This window comes from Trichoderma ghanense, assembly GCF_004382785.1.
Source record: "Trichoderma ghanense strain CCMA-1212 chromosome Unknown scaffold_5, whole genome shotgun sequence".
NCBI classification, from domain to species: domain Eukaryota; kingdom Fungi; phylum Ascomycota; class Sordariomycetes; order Hypocreales; family Hypocreaceae; genus Trichoderma; species Trichoderma ghanense.
Window position 1 is genome coordinate 1,730,079 of NW_027395668.1, and position 20,813 is coordinate 1,750,891.

A 20,813-nucleotide genomic window follows, 5' to 3' on the forward strand; every position below is an offset into this window, starting at 1 on the left:
ATTTTCCGACAGTATCATCGAAAACTACAGTGAATATGCAGACAGTCGAAGCCGGTGGCTGATTTCAGGGTAGGTATGTAGTCGGGTGCTGCACGAGTTTGCACAAGCAGACGGACGACGAGAGTGACTGCCACCCAACCAGCCCGCAGAGGATGGACTTAATGACGTCTACAGGGGGTCCAGCCAATGGAATAGCAAACGAGGCCGCTGAAACAACTAGAAGCTGCCCAGGCTGCAGCAACAGCTCCAGTGCTGGCAGAGGTGGTCTGTGCGCCCTTCTCTTGCGCTGCAGCCCAACTGGGCATAGTCCCCTTTGAGCCCAGCCTTGTGTTTTGCTGCGGCTTCTCACAGGCGCGCCAAAGCTCGTCGATTTTCGTCCTCCGTCAAGCTCTGCGTCAAGGCATCAGTTTGCATTCACCTGAGCCTCGCCTTGTGTTTCCCCCATTCTTGATCTCATCTCAGCTTTGGGCGGTGAGAGTCGTGGATGACGCTGCCATCTCCGCCATCGCGTTGATCAATTCCCTCCCCTTCCATTCGGTCATTTCTTCTTCTTCTTCCCTTTTCCCTTTCCTTTCTTTGTCTTTCCTTTCCCTACGACGCCGCGTTCCATCACCGAGGAGAACAGCACACATTCACCACACCTAACTATCGACCGAGTAATGACGAGACTCGCGCTGTCATCGCCGACCTAGAATTCCGGGCACAACAATGGCGGCTGCCGATGTCGACGTCGGTTACATCGCGGGCCATCTGGGCCTCGACCAGCCTGTGGTGGCGACTCTGACGACGCAGCCCACAGTCGAGCTGGTCGCTACTCTGCTCAAGGCTGTAGCTGCCAAGGCACACGAGTTCGAGACGCTTTATGCCGAGAAGCTGCAGACCGATATCGAACTGGAGAATGCCGTTCGAAACTCCGAGACCAAGTCCCAGACCTTCAAGGCCACCGCCGAAAAGGCCCTGAAGGATGTGGAGGAGGCGCGACAGCGCCTCAAAGAGGAGGGTACGTGTTATTTTCCGACTCGCAGCGGCATCGAAGCCGCGTCTGGCCGTCCACCTAACATTTCTGTGTACCTTAGAAACGAAACGACAGTCATTGGAAAACGAACTACAGAGTCTCAAGGCCAAGTACTCTGATTACGAAGCCGACGTCAAGGCTCTCAACGACAAGATTGAGACCCTGCAGTCTTCGAATCGAACAAACCTCAGCATCATCGAATCCCATAACAAACGCGACCAGACCTTGACCGAGGAGCTTACCAAGCAGCACCAGCGGAATGTCGAGCTCGCCAGAGAGGTCACGACCCTGCAGCAGTCGGAGCAAAACGCCAAGGGGCAACTCAACAGCGCCAAGTTCCGACAGGAGGCACTTCAGCAGCAACTTGATCTGGCCCGTCAAAACGCCGAATGGCTCGAGGCCGAGCTGAAGACCAAGAGCGACGAGGCTCTCAAATACCGAAAAGAAAAGGGTGCCAAGATTGCCGAACTCCAGAGACAAAACGAAGATGCCAAGTCTCAGATTGACTCCCTGAAGCGTTCCGAGCAGCAGCTGCGCGAGCGCCTGGATGCCATGCAATCCAAGGCTGATGATGCCCTTGTCAAGCTGCAAAAGCAAGAGGGCTCTTTTGCGGCAACCGTAGAGAGCTACAAGCAGGAGTTGGACGACCAGCGACGGCTTGTCGAGATGTCTGAGCAGCTTAGCAAGAAGCACCAGGAACGCGTGCGGGAGCTGGAGTCCGAGAAGGAGCGTCTCAGAGATAACTACGAGAACGAGCTACGCCGCGTGCGCCTAGAGCTCGAATCTGAACGCCGGGTCACTAGCGAGATGGAGGAGAGGATTCGACGGCTGGAGGGCGAACTGGACGAAGCACAAGTCCGCATGGAGCACGCTGCTCCTGCGCCGTCTGCACCACAGACGCCCCGATTGAACGGTTCAACCTTTGGGCGGGCCAACTCTCCCTTTGGAACGCCTGGTTCTGCGCGAAACAAGTCGACCATCACCGCCACGCAGGCAATTGAGCAGCTTTACCAGGTCAAGGGTCAGCTTGCCAGCGAGAAACGGCGAAACCAGCAGCTTACCGAAGAACTTGATGGCATGATTGCCGCCTTGGAAGCGAAGACACCAGAGATCCAGGAGCTTCAGTCCGAGGCCGAGACCCTCCGGAACGAGATCGCCCACATGTCTGAATTGTCGCAGCAGAGCTTTGAAGAGCGCGACGCGGCACGCAAGGCAGCCAGGAAAGCAGAAAGCGCTCTCGCTACGGCCCAATCCGAGAGCAAGATCCTGCGCACACAGCTGCGAGACCTGGGTACTCAGATCCAGATGCTTGTCTTCAACATCTATGCTCTGGAAAAGGGCGTGGATCAATTGACCGAGGAAGACAAGTATCGCCTGCAGCAGCTCGAGAAGGGCGAAATCACCGAGGAGGCCTTGTCCGATATGTCCGATACTCACCTGTTCATCACCCAGAAGTTGGTGGTCTTCAAGGACATCAAGGCGCTACAGGCCAAGAACGAGGATCTCCTGCGCATCACGCGTGAACTGGCCGAGCAAATGGAGAGTGAGGAAGCGTTGGCGGCAAAGCACCAGGCCAAGGAGGATCACGACATGGTTGAGAAGCTCCAGCAGGACCTCACCCATATGATGGAAGAGATCAAATCTGCCAAGATCACCATGGAGAGCTACAAGATGGAGCGCGACATGTTCCGACGTCTTCTGCAGCAGCGCGGCGCGGGCGAGGATCCATCTTCGTTCATGCGCCACTCTCTCGATGGCCGACTGCCCATGGCCAGCATTGAGTCTGCAGAGCAGACGGAGACACTGACGGAAGCTCTGCGTAAGATACAGGCGGAATACGACAGCTTCCGAGACGCCCAGGACGGCGTGCGGAGGGACTTCAGGGACCAGATCGATCACCTGACTGCGGAGAAGAACGCCCTTCAGACCGCCAACATTAAGCTACAGGGCGAGGTTCGGCTGGAAGCCGAACGGAGAGCGATGCTGCAGAGCAATTATCTGGCACTCCAGAACGAAAACAGCGAGCTCCAGAAGAGGACACAGGTTCTCTCCGAGACGGCTGCCAAACAAGACATTAGGACGCAGCAAGTTGCCGAAGAGCTTATTGAGGTCAAGGGCCTCTTGGACAGCATGCGCAACGAGACGGCCAACCTCAAGGCGGAGAAGAAGCTCTGGAAGGACATTCAAGAGCGCATGAGCAAGGACAACGACTCATTGATTGAAGAGAAGAATAGACTGGGCAACCTCTTGACGGCCCAACAGTCGCTGGAAAACGAACGCAACATTGCCGAATCCGAGAACCGCCGCAAAGCTCAAGCCAAGATCGAGGCTTTGGAGCTTGAGCTGAGCACTGCGCAGAAGAAACTGTCCCAGGCCGTGGAGGATACTCAGCATCTCCAGCAGAGGAAGGAGTATGAGGCAAAGGAATCCCAGAAGAGGATTGACGATCTCATGGCAAGTCTGAGCCAACTCCGAGAGGAGCACGTCAGCGTCAAGACCTCCCGCGATCATCTCCAAGCCCGCGTTGACGAGCTGACCGTGGAGTTGCGAAGCGCCGAGGAGCGTGCTGGACGCCTGCAGCCTCGTCCTACGCCCAGGCCGGGTCTTGTGACAGACAACAATGTGCGCCAGCAGGAGCTTGAGGCCGAGGTCCAGGATCTCAACAACGACATTTCAGACCTCAAGCGTGATCTTGATATGGCCAACACGCAATTGGAAAACGCAAAGGCCCAAGCCGAGCAATACAAGGAGCTGAGCCAGAGCAACGAGGAAGCATTGGAGGACTTGCGGGCCTCACAAGAACAGTACCGCCAGGAGATTGAGGTTCTCATTCAGGAGAAGGATGCGAAGATCAAGGAGCTGGGCCAGCAGATTGAAGACTTGTCTGCTGAGCTATCACGCTCAAATACCGAACTTTCCGCCATCCGGGATTCGCAAGGGGAGATCGCACGCAAGTACGAGGACGAGAAGTCGATTCTGGAGGAGGAGATCAAGCGGCTCAAAGAAGAGAGCAGCCGCCACATCGAGGCTGCCCGGTACCACCAACAGGATCTTCGTGCTCAAGCTGAGATCGCCTCGAAAGCTCAGCAGGACTACGAAAAGGAGCTTGTCAAGCATGCCGAGGCCGCCAAGCTGGTGCAGGAGTTGCGCAACGATTACAATGAGCTCAAGCGGGAGTCTGCATCACTGCGCGCTGAAGCGGAATCTGCCAAGGTGGCGCTCGCCCAAAGTGAGAGCTCGTGGGAAGACCGACGACAGCAGTTGGAGCAGGAGATAGCCGAACTCAAGCAAAGACGCGAGGACGCCAACGCTCAGAACAAGCTTTTGCATCAGCAACTGGAGAGCTTGACCGCCCAGATTGCAGCTATGCAGCAAAACCGCAGCAAGATTGCTGACGCAGACGAAGCCATGTCCCCGGTGGGAGTGGGCGATGCCATTGAGGGCATGCGAGAGCTGAATGGATACCTGCGTCGTGAGAAGGAGATTCTGGAGGTTCAATACGATATGAAGACGAACGAAGCGAAACGTTTGCAGCAACAAGTCGAATACCTGCAGTCGCAGCTGGACGAGGCACGTCTGAAGCTCGACCAGGAGCGCCAGGCTGCGCAGAGCGGCAACACTGCGATGGCTCACAAGGATCTTATGGAGAAGTTGCATGAGCTTAACCTCTATCGCGAAAGCAGCATGGCCCTTCGGACGGAGAACAACCAGCTCAAGGATCAAATCGCCGAGAAGAACAAGAGGATCGACGAGATGACGCAGAAGCTTCAGCCCCTCGAGGCTGAGATTGACAACCTCAAGACGCAAAAGTCATTCTTGGAGGAGGAGATCAAGCAGATCCAGGAGGACCGCGATCGCTGGCAGAAGAGGACCGAGGGCATCCTGACCAAGTATGGTCGCGTTGACCCAGCCGAGATGGAGCAGCTGAAGCAGACAATCACTGACCTGCAAGCGGAGCGGGATGCTCTCAAGGCAGGCGAACAGCCGCTACAAACCAAGGTCGCCGAACTCGAGGCGACTCTAGAGACGGAACGGGCCAACTGGTCGAATACCAGAGCCAAACTGACCGAGCAGTTCAAGGACCGATCCCGAAAACTCACCGGCGAGAGGAACGAGGCTAGCCAGCGGGCTAACAGCCTGCAAGAACAGCTCGACCAGGTGAACGGCGTTCTTGCTGGGACGCAGAAGCAAGTGGAACAGTTCAGCGAGGAAAAGACAGAGTTGTTGCGGCAAGTACAAAGCTTCCAACAGCAGGTCGAGGAGCTTCGCCGACAGGCACAGCAAACGCAGCCTCTGACCGCGCAGCCAGTCGCTCAGCAGCCGCAGTCTGACGCGGCTGCATCGACAGAAGTTGTTGCTGCACTGGAGGAGCGTCTCGCCAACGCCCAAAAAGAGCTGGAAGCCGTCAAAGCTCAGAAACTGGGAGCTGAGCAGGAGCTGGAGAGGCTCCGGAGCGAGTTACAGATTGTTACTTCAGAGCGTGATAGTGCGCTGCTGAAGCTTCAAGAAGCCACCGCGTCAGGGCAGCCTTCTCCTGCTGCTGCCGCACCTGCTGCAGCCCCCGAGGCCGGAGAGGGCCAACCTGCTGCCAATGGCCTGTCCGATGCTGAGAGGAAAGCTTTGGAAGACAGGGTTGCTGCAGCCGAGGCCAAGGCGGCCGAGTTCGAAAAGAAGGCGAATGAAGTTGAGGCGAAGATCCAGCAAACGATCAAGGAGCGGTCCGATAGGATGAAGGACACGTTGAACAACAAACTCAAGGAGAGTCGCGCCAAGCTGGAAGAGGAGTTCAAGAGGAAGGACGAGGACCTCAAGCTCCGCTTCGAGCAGGAAAAGCTGATCTGGCAAGCCGAGAATCCCCCCAAGGCTGCTTCCACGAAGGAAGCCCCCGCTGCCGAGCAGCAGCCTCCACGCACGCCAGCCAAGGCCGAAGAGGCGTCAATACCGGCGACTCCAGCTCCCGGCGGGCCTCCTGACCTGTCCCAGCTTGACGACTCAGCCATCCGACAGTTCTTGTCGACCAACGCGACGGTCAAGAACATCATTGCTGCCAACATCCGAAAGAAGATGGATGCAGAGAGTGTAAAGATTAAATCAGAGTACGAAGGCAAAATCACGGCAGCGCGCGAGCAAGCGCAGCTCATGGAATCCAAGAAGTCTACACTACGCATCAATATGGCGGAGAACAAACTTAGGACTGCAACCGCCAAACTGGCCGTGGTTGAGACAGCGGCAAAGGAGACGCCGCAAAAGCCGGTGGTGGAAGTGTGGGAGATTGCCAAGTCGACTCAAGCCCCCCCTCCTCCTCCAGCAGCAACGGCAGCGAAGCCGCCGGCACCAGCCTCGACTACTGGTACGCCGGCAAAGCCGCCGGTGACGTCTGGCACCATCCTGCCCATCTCACAGACCGTCGCTCCAGCTACAGCTCCGGCTGCCCAGCCCGACGCCAATGGCCCCGGACCCGCAGCTGCTCCAGCACAGGCTGCTACCCAACCTCCCGCAGAGCCCAAGGCTGCAGACACGGCCGCGCCGGCAGCTAGCGGAATCCCGCCTCCCCAAGTCACAAACCCATTTGCGGTGCCTGCAGCCGCGAGCAACCCAGGTGTTTCCAACCCGTTTGCTAAGCAGGAGACAGCCAACGCTCCCGCAGCCCAACAGGCGCAGCCGCAGCAAGGCTTGCCAGGGGCGCCGCAAGCATCACAATTGCCGCAGCCTCCGCACCTACCACAGCTCCCACCGCAGCCCCAGCAGCAGGGCCAGATGCCAGTTCGATCCGGGATCCCGATGCCTCGTGGCGGCGGTCGTGGACGAGGAGGAGCATACGTGCCTCCTAGCCAACGTGGAGCAGGCGGCAATGAAGGTGGACAGGGCCATGCTGGCCGTGGAGGACGCGGAGGTGCCCGTGGAGGTCGTGGAGGCATGAATGCTTCGGCAGCCGAGTTTCAACCCGGAGCGAAGCGACCAAGAGGCGATTCGGAAGCCGCCGGTGCTGGAGCCAAGAGGGCCAGAGGAGCTCACTAAGCGCAACACAAGCGTGTGAGGGCTTTGCGAGGATGAGGAAATGGTAGACTTTGGGAAGAGGGTTCCGCAATGTATAATGCATGAGGAGGATGAAGTTTCGATTTATCTAATCTATGTTTGTTTCATTATCTGGGGGAAACGACTTATGCAGATATAAAACGGATGAAGAGGACATTGGAGACGCATTGCTGTATTCTTAGCATCAATTTCAGTTGAATTTTTTTTCTCTTTTCTTGTCATTTATAAGCGCTTCTGAAAGGGACCACCTCGTGATGTGTGGCCCTTGAACGTTCTCTCATTGGAACTCGATGGATCAACGATTCCAGTGTTGAGGATTTTGACGTTTGTCGTGGGACGAGTGTACTGGCGACTCCATCTGGGCGCTGCTCAAAGTGTGGGGAAAAGTATCAGTACTTGCAGGATATAATCGGTGGATCGGGGCGTAGTGGTGCCGTCTAACACTAAGATAAGCCCAGCAGGGAAAAAGAAAAAAAAAAAAAAATCTTTAGAAGCTTCATCCAGCGATAAGAGAATCTGGCGACAAGTTCCACCTTTGCTTGACACTGAATTCGGCCTCGGTATCTGTTGGGATTTGTTGTCATTGAACTTGGAATTGAAGAGGCCAGAAACGTCAAAAGAAACAAAGCCTCGATGGGACCGCCGTCAAACAAGCGAAAGCTTCCCTCTGCCGCCGCACCAGCCGCGAAGCGCAGCAAGAACTCGGCCAAAGGCGCTGCTGCTGGCGCTGTCACGAAATCGAAATCGAAATCGAAATCAAAACCGAACCCAAAATCGCAAGCGAAGCCGGCGGGGAAGCTGGTCGACGCTGCCTCTCTCGCCTGGCAGTCGGTCGGAGAGGATTTCGGCGGGCTCGAGGTGATTGAGGGCGTTGACATGGTGAGAAATGGTGGGACTGTGCAGTTTTTAGTGGCGGAGCGGCAGCAGCAGCAGCAGAAACAGAAGAATCCCGACTCTTCCGATTCATCAGCGCGCAGACAGGGGTCGAGCAAGCACGAGGAACCAGCGACAGACGCACAGGATGCCGTCGGCGAGCCTTTTGAAGGGTTTGGCGACAGCGCTGTGGAAGGCGAGGATGTCGATTCCGGCGAAGCTGGCGCTGCTCAAGGTGGCGTGGAGGGCGAGGGCGGCGAAGAGAAAACTGCAGGAAAAGACAGGGCCGGCGGCGAGACGAAGCAGAAGAAGCAGAAGCACAAGAAGCAGCTGGAAACGGCCGACAAAGAGCTACAGAAGCCCGCTCCACACAAGCAGCAGGGCAACTCGTTCGACGCGCTCATGGCCGTGGACGACGCAGCAGAAGAAGCAGACATGGCTGCCTGGGTGGAACTGAACCTGTCGACGCGCGTCGTGTCCGCGATTGCGAAGCTGGGATTCTCGAAGCCGACGCTCATCCAGCAGAAGACGATACCCGAGATCCTGGCGGGCGAGGACGTGATTGGCAAGGCGCAGACGGGATCCGGAAAGACGCTGGCGTTTGGTATACCCATCGTGGAGAAGTGGCTGGAGCTGTACGTTGACAAGGCGAACGTCAAGCGCGAGGGCCCGACGGCGGTTGTTCTCAGTCCGACGCGGGAGCTGGCGAAACAGCTGTCAGATCACATCAAGGCGCTCTGCGATGGACTGCCGACGGCGCCCTACGTCTGCACCGTTACCGGTGGTCTGAGCATCCAGAAGCAGCAGCGGCAGCTGGAGAAGGCCGACATTGTCATTGCGACGCCCGGCCGTTTGTGGGAGGTGCTTGATGGCGACATGAGCTTGCAGGATTCCTTCACCAAGATCAAGTTCCTGGTCGTCGACGAGGCAGACAGGCTGTTCAAGGCGGGACAGTTCAAGGAGGCGGAAGATATCATCGGAGCGCTGGACCGACGGGACCCGGAGGCTAACGAGGACGACGAGGACGACGACCTTCCTCCGCGACAGACGCTCGTTTTCTCGGCCACCTTTGATAAGAATCTGCAGTCGAAGCTGGCGGGCAGAGGGAAGGGGCCCAAGGCAGCGGCGGGGAGCGACGAGGAGAAGATGGAGTATCTGATGAAGTGTCTCAAGTTCAGGAGCGAGCCCAAGTACATCGACGTCAACCCGGTGTCGCAGATGGCTGAAGGCCTGAAGGAGGGCTTGATTGAGTGTGGCGCCATGGAAAAGGTGAGTTTTCATAATGTCTATCTGCGTTCCACGTCTTCCGTTCTGATGAACTGTTGCTAACTCGAATTACCAGGATCTCTACCTCTACACTGTTCTTGTCCTCAATCCCGGCCGTCGCACTCTCGTTTTCACAAACTCCATTTCTGCCGTCCGCCGCCTCACTCCCCTCCTCCAGAACCTCGGCCTTTCCGCGCTTCCTCTACACTCTCAGATGATCCAGAAAGCTCGTTTGAGATCCATCGAGCGCTTCGCTGCTGCCAAAAACTCTATCCTTGTGGCAACAGACGTGGCTGCCCGTGGTTTGGATATCAAGGAGGTAGACCAGGTGCTGCATTACCATGTGCCGCGCTCGGCAGATACATATATCCACCGATCCGGTCGAACGGCTCGTGGGGATCGTTCGGGTGTGAGCGTCATCTTGTGCTCTCCAGATGAAGTCTTGCCTACACGCCGTCTGGCCAGCAAAGTACATGCTGAGCGAGAGGGTGGCGGTGGCGTCAAGCGGGAACATTTTATCGAGACGCTCTCCATCGATCGCAAGATTGCATCACGGCTCAAGACTCGCGTCGACCTAGCCAAGCGCATCGCTGACGCTGTTTTGGCAAAGGAAAAGGGGAATAGCGAAGACACCTGGCTGCGCAACGCTGCGGAGGAGCTCGGTGTGGACTACGACTCTGAAGAATTCGACGGCACTGCGCCGGGTAACTGGGGCGGTCGGGGAGGTGGTCGCAAGAAGAAGGAGAAGGAGGCCCGCCAGTTGAGCAAGGCCGAGATGGGAGCGCTGCGGGCGCAGCTGCGTGAGGAGCTGAGCAGGAGAGTCAATCTCGGTGTGAGCGAGAAATACATTACAGGAGGAAGGGTGGACATAAAGGCGTTGTTAAGGGAGAAGGAGAAGGGGTCTGTTGGGGGGCTGTTTTTAGGAGGAGATGGGCTTTTTGGGTTGAATTTATAGACTTGCTTGTATGCGAACGCGCAGGCATTTACTAGATAGCGATGAATGGAGATGAACATCCAGCACTGACTGAATGTGCATTTGATGCTTTACTCTGTTTCTTGTGACACACCGTATGGGATACTATTATGCCCTATATAGGATTATGTCGTTCTTAAAGTCCAGACGCCCGCTGTCGCGACTGCAATCATTCAACTGCATCCCTGCTTCTCTCACGCCTGTGTCTTCTTCCGTCGCACCTGAATCTCTGCTTTTAGGTGAGGCATGATTGTCCCCCCAAGCCATACTTTCTCCGGCACCTTGCCGACCAGCTTGATGTCGTAGTTGAGCAGGATGTGAGCCATGATGAGCTTCAGCTCATGGGCGACGAAGAATCGGCCGGGGCTGTTCCAAGAGTTATTAGTATTCTGACGTCTTAGGGGCGTGAATCCCTTGAGAAAAGCTCACCATGCGTGCCTGCCGTGGCCAAAAGCCAAGTGCTGCGCACTCGTCGTGACCATTCCGAGGCCTCGAATCTTGGTCCCCTCGTCCGCATCGCGCTTCTTCTCTTGATCCGATTTCGCATCCCAGGCTTCCCTGAGTCGAGAATAACGGAGGGGATCGTACGAATGGGGATCAGAGTACAGATCCTGATCGTGGTGCGTTCCCTCGAGGTTGACGGTGACAAAGCTTCCCTTGGGAAGGGTCCAGCCCAGATCGGGGTTGTGTAACCCGTTCTCGGCGACGACTGTCCGCTCAATCAAGGTGGCGGAGAAGTTGCTCACCCTTTGGGACTCGCGGATGGAGGAGTCGAGGCGGACGAGGTTGGAGATGGCGGCCTTTGTCCAGGGACCGGAGGAAGGCTTGTTCGCGGTGACTTCGGCGCAGAGGATGGCAAGGATGCCGGTTTCGGGATCGGAGGTGAGGAGGTCTTGCATCCAGAGCTGGCCTGTGAGAACAGTGGTGTGGATTGCCGCAAATTCCACAGGAAGGAGGCGCTTGGAGATGACCACGGGGTCGAGCTCGAATGTCTTTTGTTCGAGGAGGGCTTGTCGGATGAGCCAGGTGATGAAGTCTTCAGGAGGAGTGTAGTCTTTGTAATCTGCATCGCCGGCGGCTTTCTTCATCATGGCGTCGAGGCGCTTCTGGATGACGGGTTGGGCTTGGGCGTTGGATGAGCGCCAGTGGATGTAGTTGGAGATGCTGAAGAGTCGTCCAAATATGGGGTGGAGGACCTTGGGGAATAGCTGGAGCAAAAGACCGTTGCGGACAACGTCGTTTGTGAAGTTGACCATGCCGTCGAGGAATTGCTTGTTGCGGCACATCTCAGGTCCTATAAGAAGCCTGTTGGTGACGTGTGGGACGATTTCCAGCCAGAGGTTCCATAGCTTGATCGACTTCCAGTTGTCCGTATCCTTTCCAAGCGCTGTGTCTACGGCGTGCTGAATCTCGTCGTCGACGTTGGGGATGACGGCGGACAGGTGGCGCGCCAGGTACTTGTGCATGACACGATTGGGGAACGGGTCGTAGGCTAAGCGGCGGCCGAGGAAATTGTATTCGGAATAGAGGACCGCGTTGTGGGCGTCATAAGTTGAAAGGATGTTGTCGTCCAAATTAAACAACCAGGCAAGCTGGTCGCGAGGCAGGACAACTTTTGGAGGGTGAGACAGCGGCGCCCGCACGATGAAGGGCATGCCCTTCTTGCCAAACTGTGTTCAAGAGCATATGTTAGCAAGATGTTAAGAGGCGGGCGAGTGGTGCTCACTTTATCGTATCCATCCCTAATCCAACCCAGATAATTTGTGATATAGCAGAAACTGTCGAGGAGGGCGTTGAGCATGCCATGGCCGTTGCCCATGACAGGAATCTGGCGGGGATACTGCGGATGGCTGGCGAAGTCGACGATGAACGACAGGACTAGGAAAAGAGCGCCGAGGCTCCAGAGCTGGGTTGAGGTCACAGACCCCAGCAGCTCGGGAATCGCCATGTTGAATAAATGTGTCTTGAGAGAGGAAATGCGATGAAGTGCCTAAGCTGGAACTGTCGCTGCTTGCTTTCGTACTCTTCTCGCTGATGCGTTATCCCCTCACTCACGAGTGGCCGTCATTTCGATGTTGCCTGACAGCAGGCAAAATGAATGTTTGGGAAGCAGAGATGCTGCGGGAGGATGAAGGGAGGGGACGGACGTTCTGACATTGTATCTCAGCTAGCCGGGGAGTCATGCTTATGCAAGGGCTATAAAAAAAGAGGCGAATCATCAGCGACGACAACAACACACTCGGGAACGGAGGGATTAGCCGCCTTGGAGCGTGGGTCGGGCTGCTGCTAAGCGTCTTACACTGTCAATGTTGACAAGCCGAATCTATATCTAGTTGACAAGTTGAATCTATATCTAGATTGTCGGCACCTGGGTGAGGCTGTACTGTATCGCCTCGGCGTCGGTAATCCCGTTGCTGGTGGAAATAGTTGTCGTATCTTATAACAAATAGTAGGATAAGGACTTATCGCCTTGAAAATTAAGGTCGATGATCCTAATCGTCAGGCAACCTCGTATATTCTAGTGTAACCAGTGTCAGTGGATGCATGAGGCGATGCTGTCTGACGGAGCCTTTGAAAACCCCGAGTCCATGTACGCAGTAGTATCGGGAGAATTACCTTGATTTGGTGCCTCACGGGCTGGACACTGTCATTGGCCACCCAAGCGAAAACTGCGACGACAACAAATCGTAGAGCCTGGGCTTCTCCCATTGGTGACGGATCAAGTGGTTTGCTGATGCGCTCTGACGATTGCTATCTAACGGAAATGCCGGCGAGGATAGACTGCTTTATTTCGCTGGTTAGACTTGATACATACAGGTCGTTCAGAACGTTGGCTCGACAGTAGTTGGGAGAAGACTTGCATTTCATTCCTACACTCAACCTGCTAGAGCTCTGTCTCCGCAACACTATGATTGCAGCCGGTCGATATGAGCTCAATCGAATTCCATGCGGTTCCGTGATAATTCTGGAGCATCCTGTCGTATGCTTCGCGCCTCGTCACAGAGTGATGTAAAGAGAGCGTTGAGGTGAAAGAGGTGTTGGAGACCTGGGAATCGTCTTCGTCGTCGACACTGTCGCTTTGAACTACTAAGGGCTCCAATGACTTCTCTCTGGTGGCGTCTCTGGCCATTGAGTCTGGCTGTCCATGGCATTCTGTTGGCGCTGGGTCATTATCCCGAGCACTTGTAGTGATGCCTCTGGACTCAAGGCCGGGGACAGCGTCCGGTGACATAAGGTCCACAGGAGAACCCGACCTCGATCTACAGCTTTCTGCTTCAGAGTTTGCCATCTCACGAGTATGTCGAATCTCTTGCATCGCGAGATTGTCAATTTTCATGTCATGCGCAAATCTATTGCTGCTGCAATATTGCCCAAAGAGCGATTGAATGGACATGCCTTTCGGAAATATGTCAGCTTTCGGGAACCATTCACACAACCTTGGGTGAGCAACTCACCTCTGCTTTGCCAAGCCTCGAGATGGAATGTGCAAGGCCAAACGTCCCTCGGCCGAAAAGCATCCACTAGATGGCAGAGCTCGGCGTAAGACGAGTGTCGGGAATACGGGAATCGTATGATGTTCGGCAGACTCGTTTCATCGCCGCTCTCTGAACAGTTACGAGGCGAAGCCGCTTTTGACTGGTTACCGACTATAGAGACTATGGCTTGTCGCAAATCAGTCGAGTAGGCGTCTTCGGAGGATGATAGATTGATGTTGAGCGGCAAGTTGCGGCCGCTGGCGAATGCTTCTGTGAGAATACGGGCACACTCGCCGCGGGCTTCTTCTGGCATGTTGTTGAGCGCTTCTATTCTGTGACGGCATTAGCTCGCAACTTTCAACAATCGTGAGGAGTGTTGGCTCCTTGAACACGCACATTCCTAGAAGGCTTTGAAGGTCGCTCCAGCTGGGGACTCCCAGTTCCATTTCTCGCTCCAAGTCTTCACCTCCTCCTCCTATGCCAGCTTCATGCATGACTCCGCCGTCAGGAAATGATGCGATTACGGGCTGGATTCTGACCACAGAAGGATGCTTTGCAATTGCGCACATGTTGCCACTCTCACAGCTGTGGAGACGAACATTCTGGTCCGAGGTGAGGCAGCCCGGCTGAGGCGTATTTCCGCACATGAAGCCCGTCAGGGCGGCGGCGGTTGGCGTTAGCTGTCGAGCTTCTGACGATGTGTTCAAAGCACTGTATATACGGAGCTTGTACTTGTCGACATGAATCTTCGCCGGCTGTCAGCTGAAGCGATGAATATCTCGAGGATTCGATCGACTCACGGGGGAATTTAGGGCCTTTGACAGGGCAACCCAAACATCTTCATAACCATATGTCCAGGACTGAAGATAAAAGACAGTATCTTTTGGGTACTTCTGGACTTTGCGTAGCAGCTCTGCGATTCCTTCGGCCTTCGTCTGGAATGGTATGTCTTGTGTGAAGGATGTGTCGAGATATATCGTATCCAGAGTCTTCATACCATGGGTATATTCTATAAGAGCTGGGCTCCGCGTGATGGCGTTGACAAACCACGGCTCGCTCCTTATGTCTCCAGTGTACAGTATCGCTTTTCCTTGTCCCTCAATCACTGACCCACTGTCAGTCACAGGTCAGACCCAGAAGAGCAGATGCACCACTTACGGAACATGACAGAGCCAGGGCAGTGGTTCGCATCAAAGAGCGTCACTTGAATGCTGTTTCCGGGCTGGAGCTCGATCACGGTTGGAGATTCGAGTGGAAGAGGCTTCTACTCGATATTAGCCGCAAGACTTCGAGTTGGGGTCTAGTAATACGTACGATGACCTTGCTCAGGTGCTTGTAAGTCTGCTGCCGCGCCTCTAGAATGCCCCGGGCATAGTTGAAGCGGCAAGGGTATCTTTCTAGGCGCAACAGAATCTCCCTAGTAGCTGCAGAGCAGTAGACGCTGGAACAGCGCGTCAGCACTGGCGTGTAGCAGAGAAGATAGCCACCAGAGCACCCACAAGGGAGATCTCAGCGTCTCGAGTCCAGAGAGATGATCGCTGTGGACATGGCTGACGAAGCAGGCGAAGGGTGGTGCTACATCGTCGTGGTGCCTAAAGAAATCAACTACCGGCAGATGAGCATCAAGCGTCGAAAGGGGCAAAGATGGACGATGCCAACTAACTTCTGATGTCTGGAAACTCGGAGACGAGGCCGTTGAACGTCGACATGGCGGCGGCATGGCATCGGAGAGGGCATCGAAATCTCGAGATGGCAGAATGAAGAGTCGTGAATTTTGTGGTGTCTCAGGCGGCTTCGAGTTCATGGTCAACCTCTGAACTCTTCAGTGGGTGCGCGCGGGCCCTCTAGGCGGTTGAGTCATTTCGCACTGTACACTTAGTGCACATTTTCGCCATGTTCACCTCACCTTGCCAGTAAATGTCGGGTGAGTCAGTCGCTGGTGTACAGTGTGTGTATTATGTATCAACACAGTATTTTCGGAACCCTTGAAGCGGACTACAGGTACGGACGACGGAAGCAACCGGGCATTCACGTTCACTCCTTTTCTCACCAGTTCGATGCCGAGACAGAGACTCGTACCTCTGCGATTTCACGACTTTAACGCAAGTACTTATGGGGACGCAAAAGCCCCAGCTGTCAATCATGTGCAGGTTTGTGTTCAGTGCTATCCATGGATTGTGAATAACATCATTGCCAAATTAGCTGGGATACACTCACGCTCCCTTGGACAAAGACGACTGCGGTGCGCCAGCTCCCCAGATTACTCAGTCAAAATGGATTCGCCACAGCTCTCTATCGCTTCCAGACACAAACTCGCTTCTCGTGTGCATCATCAAGATGTTGTCGCTCACTACAATGTCCCCCTTGTCCCAGACATGGTAGTAGACGACTCTTCGGTCATACAGAACCGAGTCGATGGCCTCGCATATTGCCGCGCTATCGGCGGCTTCCAGCCCGTCAATGGTGACATGTGTGGGCTCAAACTTGGTCTTGTGCTGAGGCCACGGCTCGTGATATCGGAGGCAACGCTTTCCTGTCACTGGATGTGGCGTGATCAATGGGAGACCCTTGAGGACTGTCTGACCAAATGAGGCGGTGGAAACAGTCCAAGTCATCTCGGATAGCATTTCGAGCTTCAGCCATCCGGGGAGATACTTGATGAACAGTGTCGAAGACGAAAAGAGCGTGAAGCCCGTATCGCGGGGACTCGAGGTGGCTCCGACGAAAATTTGAAACCTGGAAAAAAAGGGACGCGTTAGTGGAAGGCCTCGATCTCGAATACCACCGAGGGTTAGGTTCTCACCGAGGCGGTGTCGATACCAGTGACTCTTTGCCGTTCTCGTCCACCTTCTCGACTGTTTTGAAGAGGCCGTCATAATGGAAAGGCATCGGCTCCATGCTTAGCACGTTATTCAGGCCTTGAGTGTTTGTTCCCCGATCCTTGACTTCCAAGATGAGACCAAACTTCCACGGGGTCAGCTTGCCAAATTCTTCCGCCTTGTTGGCGAACTGGTTCTTGTTGGGCTTCTTGACGAACCCACGCAGGACAACTGGCGAGTTGAGCTCGGATAACGACCTGACCTTGCCGGCATCCACGTCTTGCATCGTCATGCTAAACGCGCCCCTGGCGGGCTTGAATATCCATCCCGAAGGGTATAACGGCTCGCATACAACGCCGCCTTTTTCCATGCCCCATGAAAATAGGTCTGATTTTTCTCGAAAGTAGCTGGGTCGTCCGTCCTCGTAGACGAGCTCGTATGAACCGTCCTTTTCGAAATCAGATCGCATGCCGGTAGACGTGGTTCCGTCTAGCCTGTATGCAACGGCGCAATGCCATGGGGTGGTGTAGATTGAGTCGGTGGGCAATAGGCTGATGGAAAGCTTGCTTGCTCCAGTAGACGGATGAATCGAGAGCCGAACCGAGTCTTTGTATTTTTGTCGAACTGCGCTTGCAAATGCCTTCCATGATATGTCTGGTTAGCGCCAGTTGAGTGACACGTTTGGCCACAGGGGAGAGCTTCGGAGACTTACATCACCACGGACCATCATCTGTTGGGCAATATATTCGATGCCTCGCTTGTACTTGGTCTTGCTGCGGTCGTCGCCGACCGGATACACCGTCTGGAGGTCCGTTTCTAAGAACTTGATGTATCCTCTATATGTCAAACAGACGTCCTCGCTCTGGCTAACCGTTTTCCAATCCCAGTCGGGCCGGCTGAAGGTGTTGAGAAGTGCTCGCCGGAAGTTCGAGGCGTTTGCAACGTATGTCATCTCGTCAAGCTGCTCGGGTAACTGGATTGCCACAAGGTCTCGAAGCCGCGAGAAGGAAAGGTGTTTGTAACCCCTGGCCGTGGCAATAGCCCGGAGAGTCTCTCCGTAGTGCCACACGTCTCTATCTGGAACTCCAAGCAAATCTGAAATCATCGGATTAGTATCGCTCAATAACAGAACTCAGAGGTATTGCATCAGTACCGTTGTATACCAGGCCGTCGGAGATGATGGTGAGGTTTGCCCCTGGAGGGTAAATGTCTTGGATGGCTAGACAAAGGCCATGGAGGTGTGCCAGGGCGAGCTCTTCTGCTCTATCAGGTAGATTGCCGAGTACTTTGGACTGTGAGTTTGGTGACTTGAAGGGAAAAGCAGGCAGGCACATGGGCACTGCGTCGCTAGCTTTGACATGAGTGTAGATGAGGGCGAGGAATTTGAGGGCGCCCTCATCACGTTTGACCTCGGCATCGATCGGTCGCTTGAGGCGGTACCGGTCAATGATGTGAAGGATCTTGGAGGCTGTCTCGAGCGCGGCTGCGTCCACACCGGCGGTGAGAGAAACAGATGGAACAGTGATTGGAAGAGGAGGAGTAGAGGTTGACTTGAGTTTGGCTTGACTCGTCGGGACCTCGACGGCCGGGTACTCAAGTTCCAATGCGGACGGCATGGCTTTTCTTGGAGGCTGAGAGCAAATAACTCTGATGAACTAAGACTGACCGATGTCTAGAATTCCTGCTTGGAGAATCAAGGCTCCTTTTATCAGATGTGAAGCTCTTCATGTGAATATGCATAGCCAAGTCCTGAAGTCATGGCCCACCAACTTTCAGGTGATGGTCGTTGGAGCTATGTTACCTTCTCCATCTGGATTCGTTCGCCGAGGGGGGCGTGTGGGAAGCCGTCGATGCTCGATGCATCTGAGAAAAATTTGACAAGTTTCACCTTGCCAGGAACTTTAGAGGTTTGATGCTGGATATAGTAATTATGGAAGCTAGGTGGAGTTGTTGGCACTTGGTATGGTGCAGCCGTTATGGAGAGCAGGATGGACCCCTGTCGACGTGGGTTGCTTGCCGCCAGGGTTGGAATATCACGGTCCTTGGTATGTGATAATAGGTAACAGGATCCCATGATGTTCTTGACTCTTCACGTTGTGACTGCATCCCATCACTGTTCTCCGTTTCGATTTTGATCCAGAACGGACCCTCCAGGCGAACGGACACCGAGGAAATCTTCTTCAAATTCTACAACATGGCTGAGACAAACCGCAATGTCGAAGTGGTTGATGTGGCCATCGCGGGAGGTAAGTTGCAGCATACTGTTCCATTCTCAATGAATGGCTGATGGTCAATGGCTAACGTGCAACTGGTTATAGGAGGTCCTACTGGCCTGCTTACGGGCTTGCTTTTGCGTCGACTTGGCGTTTCCGTCAGCATTCTGGGTACTTCCACCCGTAGGAAAACCGGCGGATGAACGAATTGCAGGCTAACCTTGGCCAATTTGCAGACGCCAAACCTCAAAGTCTAGATCTTGGACGTGCAGACGCGCTGAACGCTAGAACGCAGCAATATCTGACGGTCGTTGGCATTCTTGACGAATTGCTACCGTTGGGGTTAAAGTGCAACAGTACGTGAAGACTCGATATACGAAAGGATCCCTTGGCCTTACGCTTACCTTGCGTAGCGAGTTCGACCTTTGGAGAAGGAGAGTTCATCTCTCGCCAGAACAAGTGGTGGGCCAGCCTCGAGCACACACTCCACAAGAACTTTTTGATGATTGGGCAACCGGTTATCGAGAAGATCTTGAGCAGTCGTCTGGATGGGCTCGTCCATTACGGAGAGCAGGTGGAATCTCTGTTCGAGACGGACGAGTCTGTCGAAGTAGTGACGAAGAGTGGCCGTACAGTCCGCGCCACATATGCCCTTGGAGCAGATGGAGCCAGATCGACGGTACGAGCTGCCATAGGAGCCACCTTTACAGGAACTAAGCCGGAGATGTTGTGGGCGGTGCTGGATACCTTCATCAACACAGACTTCCCCAGATGCTCAGAAATCATCACTTTCCAGCTGAACGGCCAGTCTCGAGTGTCATGGATCCCGCGAGAGAGAGGTCTCTGTCGGTTTTACGTGCTCCTCGAGGGAGAGGTGACGCAGGAGCGTGCTGAGGAGTCTATCAAGAAGCACTTGGCTCCATATAGGACCGAGTTTGTCAAGACTGAATGGTACAGCACTTTTGATGGTAAGTAAATCTTGTCTCTCATCTTGACTTCGCTTTTCGCGTTTCCTCCTTATGGTCTCATGGAGGCTTGCTAGCTCGGCATGAGCCCGCGCCTGTGCGTTCATGACAAAGACCAAAAAAGGGACAGTATCACAAAATGGCAGGTCGACGGAGCTAACCAGGTTGTGGTTCAGTCAAGGAGCGAATAGCAAGCTCTTTCATCTCCCGGGATGGCGCGGGCCGCGTGTTCTTGGCTGGAGACGCTGCCCACGTCCACTCCGTCAACGGGGGTCAAGGCTTGAACACTGGCATCGCCGATGCTTTCAGTCTTGCCTGGCGTCTGGCCCTGGTCATCAACCAGTCCTCGCGCCTCAAGGAGGGAGCAGCGACAACTCTCCTCCAAAGCTACGATATTGAGCGGAGACAGACCGCACAGGGGGTCATTGACGTTGCTGCCGCGTTGGTCCGTGATACGGTTCACACTGCCAAGCAGTATGTTGGCACAATCGAAAGGAACGCGGGGTATATCACAGGTCAGTCAATTCTTCCGTCCAGGGCGATCAAGTTCTTCCATGGACGATGATGGTTGCTCGCACACCCTCCCGACGGAGCTTGGACACACACCCCGTATCTTCAGGCTAGGTGGGTTGGGCAATGTAGATGAGCAACGGCTGGCTAACACGGTGACCAACAGGAATGGGCGTTGCCTACGATGGCATGGGTTCACCTGCGGTGCAAGAGTCAGGGCACGGATTTTGGAGGGCCGGCAAACGATGCCCGGACGTTGTTTTGTCAAAGCCCGAGGTTGATGGCGACATCTGGCTTTACTCCCAGGTCACTTATGGCAAGTATCTGATCCTGGCCATCGGAAACCATCCCGAACAGGTACTTGCTCACGAGGACGTTGCCGTACTATTCAACATTCTGCCATCATCGGCAAAGGCCGAGGGCGTGGCCACTTCCAAGGCAAGGACATATACGGCGGACTGGGCCGAGCTCAACGAGGCCTTTGCAGTCCTGGTCAGACCTGATATGTACGTTGGATACGTGGAAGCCGACATTGAGAGCTGCCAGCGATACCTGGATAGGCTCTTCATCCGGTGATGGTGCAAGGACGGGGGTTGATTGCCCATGTTTGATCTCGTATAAGCAAGATGGATAGCCACAGTAAATTCACTTGCCGTTTCCAGAAGAA

General features: G+C 54.8%; 6 protein-coding genes across 6 annotated transcripts; 3 read left to right on the top strand and 3 right to left on the bottom strand.

Annotated features, from left to right (window-relative positions):
• Positions 1–708: 708 nt before the first annotated feature.
• CCMA1212_005554 (Protein MLP1-like protein) lies at positions 709–7,033 on the top strand (the record flags this gene model as incomplete). Its single annotated transcript, XM_073702811.1, has 2 exons — positions 709–1,000; positions 1,077–7,033. 2 exons carry the CDS (start codon positions 709–711, stop codon positions 7,031–7,033), a joined length of 6,249 nt encoding a protein of 2,082 aa, XP_073558661.1.
• A 651-nt stretch (positions 7,034–7,684) lies between these two features.
• CCMA1212_005555 (ATP-dependent RNA helicase MAK5) lies at positions 7,685–10,145 on the top strand (the record flags this gene model as incomplete). Its single annotated transcript, XM_073702812.1, has 2 exons — positions 7,685–9,193; positions 9,267–10,145. 2 exons carry the CDS (start codon positions 7,685–7,687, stop codon positions 10,143–10,145), a joined length of 2,388 nt encoding a protein of 795 aa, XP_073558660.1.
• Positions 10,146–10,357: 212 nt separating this feature from the next.
• On the bottom strand, positions 10,358–12,111 carry CCMA1212_005556 (Cytochrome P450 monooxygenase paxP; the record flags this gene model as incomplete). The annotated part of the gene is made up of 3 exons (XM_073702813.1): positions 10,358–10,529; positions 10,593–11,833; positions 11,890–12,111. 3 exons carry the CDS (start codon positions 12,109–12,111, stop codon positions 10,358–10,360), a joined length of 1,635 nt encoding a protein of 544 aa, XP_073558893.1.
• A 936-nt stretch (positions 12,112–13,047) lies between these two features.
• CCMA1212_005557 (Protein artemis) lies at positions 13,048–15,348 on the bottom strand (the record flags this gene model as incomplete). The annotated part of the gene is made up of 8 exons (XM_073702814.1): positions 13,048–13,559; positions 13,619–13,971; positions 14,036–14,394; positions 14,440–14,744; positions 14,798–14,903; positions 14,954–15,080; positions 15,139–15,244; positions 15,303–15,348. The coding sequence occupies 8 exons, from the start codon at positions 15,346–15,348 to the stop codon at positions 13,048–13,050; spliced, it is 1,914 nt and encodes a 637-aa protein (XP_073558662.1).
• A 555-nt stretch (positions 15,349–15,903) lies between these two features.
• Positions 15,904–18,268, bottom strand: CCMA1212_005558 (Spore wall maturation protein DIT1; the record flags this gene model as incomplete). Its single annotated transcript, XM_073702815.1, has 5 exons — positions 15,904–16,375; positions 16,443–17,098; positions 17,171–17,553; positions 17,612–18,089; positions 18,260–18,268. 5 exons carry the CDS (start codon positions 18,266–18,268, stop codon positions 15,904–15,906), a joined length of 1,998 nt encoding a protein of 665 aa, XP_073558670.1.
• Positions 18,269–18,612: 344 nt separating this feature from the next.
• CCMA1212_005559 (3-hydroxybenzoate 4-monooxygenase) lies at positions 18,613–20,722 on the top strand (the record flags this gene model as incomplete). Its single annotated transcript, XM_073702816.1, has 5 exons — positions 18,613–18,704; positions 18,908–19,027; positions 19,085–19,639; positions 19,813–20,151; positions 20,313–20,722. Exons 1-5 carry the CDS (start codon positions 18,653–18,655, stop codon positions 20,720–20,722), a joined length of 1,476 nt encoding a protein of 491 aa, XP_073558669.1. The 5' UTR covers positions 18,613–18,652.
• Between the last annotated feature and the right edge of the window lie 91 nt (positions 20,723–20,813).